General features: G+C 47.8%; 1 protein-coding gene across 1 annotated transcript in view; it reads right to left on the reverse strand.

The window, feature by feature from the left end:
* dok2 (docking protein 2) overlaps positions 1 to 4,166 on the reverse strand; it is a 19,931-nt gene that overhangs the window by 13,634 nt on the left and 2,131 nt on the right. The window contains exons 4-5 of the mRNA XM_005749170.2: positions 3,599 to 3,619; positions 3,474 to 3,513 (exon numbers count right to left, since the gene is read on the reverse strand). Coding sequence (XP_005749227.1) covers positions 3,474 to 3,513; positions 3,599 to 3,619 — 61 coding nt within the window. The remainder of the gene's footprint in view (positions 1 to 3,473; positions 3,514 to 3,598; positions 3,620 to 4,166) is intronic.

The raw sequence follows: 4,166 nt of genomic DNA on the forward strand, positions 1-4,166 counted from the left end.
AGGCGACTGTTGTTGTGATTTGGTGCTGTGTAAATAAAACTGAATTGAACCATTGCGACTTCGCCATACTGGTCCACTTGATTGTCATAGTTTGTTCGATCTTTACTATTATATATTTTTCTACTTTAAGTTGTTGCAATCAGAAGGAACAGGACAAGGAACGAGAAAGAGGAAGAAAAGTTGGGAAGAGACTCAACAAAAGGAGAAGGAAAGAAAACCACAGAAGAAGAGAGACGAGAGAAAAGACCACAGGTGTCCAACTCCAGGCCTCGAGGGCCGGTGTCCTGCAGGTTTTCTATGTGTCCTTGAGCCAACACAGCAGATTCAAATGGCTAAATGACCTCCTCAACATGGCCTGAAGTTCTCCAGAGGGGAGAACCTCAGGCCCAACAGAGCCAGAGTGGCCAGGCCCGCCAAGCAGCCGCCAGGAGTGAGGCAGTACACACCTGAGCACCCAGCCCCAGACACCAAGAACCACCAACGGGTGGGAGCATCAGCCACCTGCAGGGAGTGTGGTGGGGGTAGATAGGGGGGGGGCTGAGATGTTCCCAGAAAGGTGGAGTCTAAGACCCGACCTGACACATAAACAGAGACGCACAGAGACTTGAAAACAGAGGTTTCACACCAGGCACAGCCTCAGAGTCCAGATATGTATTTTTCCAGAAGTTACAGTCCAGGAAGTTCTCCTTCTCAGATGCTTTTCAAGATAAAAGTCTTTTAAAGGACAGAGCTTCTTCAGAGGTGATGTTCAAAGCGAGAGCAGGTTCAAGTTTCCGGCTCAGAGTTAGTTTATTGGAAACTGGGTCAAACGTGTTCGTCAGCAGCCGCGTGCAGAAAGCCGTCACTGCACCAGATGGATCAGCTGCACAGAGGGAGCGTTTATCTCACCGGGAAAGTCTAAATGATTCATTTATTTATGCATCTATGAAGATGGATGGGCACATATTTCAGTGAGCTAACACAGATATGAACTCTCACTGTGTGGTCGTATCTTTGTGTTTCCTTGTTTTTATTGTTCTTCAAATATGATAAATGTGTATTTTTATCATAAACTTTGTGACGGCCACACAAACTTTAGTTTAACGTGATGTTTTTATCAGTGGTCTAATCAGTAACATCCAATCAAAGACGCCGAGCTAGCAGCTACTGCTACCTGCGTGAGAGGCCACGCCTCTCTTTTACTGCCTGCTTTTATTTTTCAATCCTGGAAGATTTTTGTTAAAGAGAACATCAAATGTGAGCATCACTGTTGCAAAAAGGAGGAAACCTTTTCATGCGCAGCTTCTTTTCGGTGCATGTTTTTATTTCCTCCTCTCAGAAGCTGCACTCTGATTGGCTGGTTGCTCGAGGACTATATTTCCTGTTACACAGAGCCTGAAAAAGGAAGTGGAGCTGTGAGTCAAGACAGTCAGCTGTCTGCCATCGCGCTGCTATTTATACCCACGGCTTCAACGTGACGGAGCAAAGCAGCAGGAGAAGAAGAAATGGCCGTCGGTCTGTAATGAGCCCTCAGCTGTGCCGCGGCGTTGTCATGGCGGCAGCATGCTGCCACACCTCCTGACCCTGACCCGGTCCTGCTCATCATTCAGACAAACATCAGCACGATTGCGGTGCTTCAGCTCACCTCTTTAGTCTTCCACTCTCCTAAAGCAGCTTTGCATGATTCACACATCAAACTAATCCTTCTGTGTCTCTTAGAGGCCTGGTGAAGCCTCCGCTCTGTCTGCTGATCGGCAACTTTAGGAAGCCTGCAGAGGGGCAGGGCCCAGCGCTAACATACATATACTTTTTAGCAAACACTGAGAAACAAAACAAAAAGTATAAAAGTACTCCCAAAAGTATTCTTAAAATGAAAGTAAATATTAGATTTTTATATTCAACAAATGTTTCATATTTTCATTTTCAGCAGACACGCTCTGATGATGTGTTCGGTGTAAAACCTGTAAAATGTAGCCAGCACTGTCATAACCACAAATGTAACTAAATAACATAAAACATGAGGAAATTCATTAAAAGCTTGTTTGTATTTGTTCAGCTGCTTTGTAAACGAGTCAGTGGAGTGTGCACGGCGTAAAGACGACAGCCTCGTGCCTGACGACCCACGCGGGGTTTGAACCCAGTACGAGGGACCGACAGCGACCTCTGACCTGAGGACCCGAGTGCTCGGGAAGAAGCAGGAGGCCTCAGCAGGTCAGAGATCAGCTGGGGAGCTTCACCGCGCAGAGCTCGAAAAGCTCAAACTAACATTTTACATGAAACCTCAAATTTACCAACGACCGACGAGGAGAAGCCAAATCTGGAGCAACATGTGACCTCCTGTTAGTGCCGCAGCGTCGTGTGCAGTCTGAAGGCGATCCAACGCTGACTGGTTGAAACCAGTAAAAAGACGTTACAGAAGAAGTCAAAGCATGAAGAATCACCTCAGCCTCTGACACCAGCACAGGTTACAGAGGTTTGAACCGTGACTCTCACACAGACTCAGCTCTCAGATACAACGCCCACATTTGTGACGGAGGAGCCTAAAGAACAGATCATGTGATGGCGAGCAATAGTTTCTGTTTTATCCGTGTTTAACTGGACGACGTTACATAGAAACCAGTAGAACCAACCACCTCGCCCTGCAGGCTGTTAAGCTGCAGGCAGACTCGTGGGATTAAGACTAGACTGTAATAAGATGTGTGGAACATCTGTTTTAAGTTTTCTGCAGGTTGTTAACTGGCTTGTGGTGTAACTACAGAGTGACAGCTCACACACTGTTGTGCTAATCAGCTGCTGTTCTGGTGGTACAGTCCTGCAGTCTGTGGTCTTAAACTAACAGCAGAGAGACATCATCACATGACCAACGGTTCATTTAAAAAGCTCTGGCGCTAACATTGAGGCCGCAGGACAACGATGGTGCTTGTAGCGCAGCAGCGAGCGTGGCATTGAATAGATGTCGGGGTTAGGCTCACAGGCATCGGGCTGTTTGCTGCGCTGGTGCTCAGACGCGTTGTTTCCCTTAACACTGTTATCCCTGTTACACTAGTGTCTGAGCCTAGATCACATGAAGATGCTGGTGAATCGCGAGCAGTGAGAGGAGACATGAAGCAGGGTGTCATCAGCATAGCCATGGAGCGAGATGATGGAGGCGCTTTCAAAGGGCCCTAAACTGATCCCTGAGGGACGCAGCATGACCCAGCACCAGGACTCCAACAGGCCACATGAGGAACAGGAGGCGGTTCTTGAACACTGAGCCTCTGTCAGTTACAGAGAGCAGCAGCATTAGAAGAGAAGGGAGAAGTTATCTCAGGTCGGCAGGAAGACGATGTTACAACACCAGCGCTGAAACAGTTTGCGGGTGAACATAAACTTCTTTTCTTAAAAGTGACGACTTACGAGAAACAGGAACCGCGTCCTCGCCAGCCTGAGGCCCGCCTGCAGCCAGTATATATGTACACATGATCGCACGAGTACAGACACACACCTAAACACACCTGCACAGTCTGAGGTTGACCTCTGACCTGTCTGTTGTCTCTGAGCACTTTTTACAATCACTGTGACATCACACCTTCATTCAGGTGCCTACCAACCATCCCGAGGTCAGGGGTCGGTTTGTCACAGAGCCACCACCCTGATTAAGCTCAAAATGAGAGCCGTCACATGACCGTGGCCGTTTGGAGGTTCATAAAAACTCCCGAACAGTCAAAACGATGTTTTCAGACAATGAAATGAATCCAGTGAAATCTATGAACGTTTTCAAAGTAAAGGATGGACGACATCTTCCTGTTTCTAGCACAGCTTCACGTCCGAATGGACCCAAACCATAAACATGACCTTTGGTTTGGAAATGATGTTCCTCTTAGAGTCACGGAGGACCAGGAAGCAGGGGCAGGCGCAGGCCTGGCTAGCGAGCGTCAGACCCAGCCACGGTCGGCCCGTTTCGATCCCAAGCACATTTTCGATGTCTGACACTGAGGTATTCCAAAAGTTTTCCGATTAGATGACACGATCCACTGGGTGATGTAGTTGTGATTTACACAGACGTTATTACAGATTCAGCTGAAGCAGCAATGTCAGCGTCATCCTGCTCTTTACTCTGATTGGTCTGTAACAGACCACTGTGGGCGAGGTTGTCTCACAGTTTCCTGTGACTGTGAGAGCCAAGTGTGTGTGTGCGTGTGTGTGTG

Source organism: Pundamilia nyererei, unplaced genomic scaffold (assembly GCF_000239375.1).
Source record: "Pundamilia nyererei isolate P.nyererei 1_Seehausen unplaced genomic scaffold, PunNye1.0 scaffold00238, whole genome shotgun sequence".
Classification (NCBI taxonomy): Eukaryota; Metazoa; Chordata; class Actinopteri; order Cichliformes; family Cichlidae; genus Pundamilia; species Pundamilia nyererei.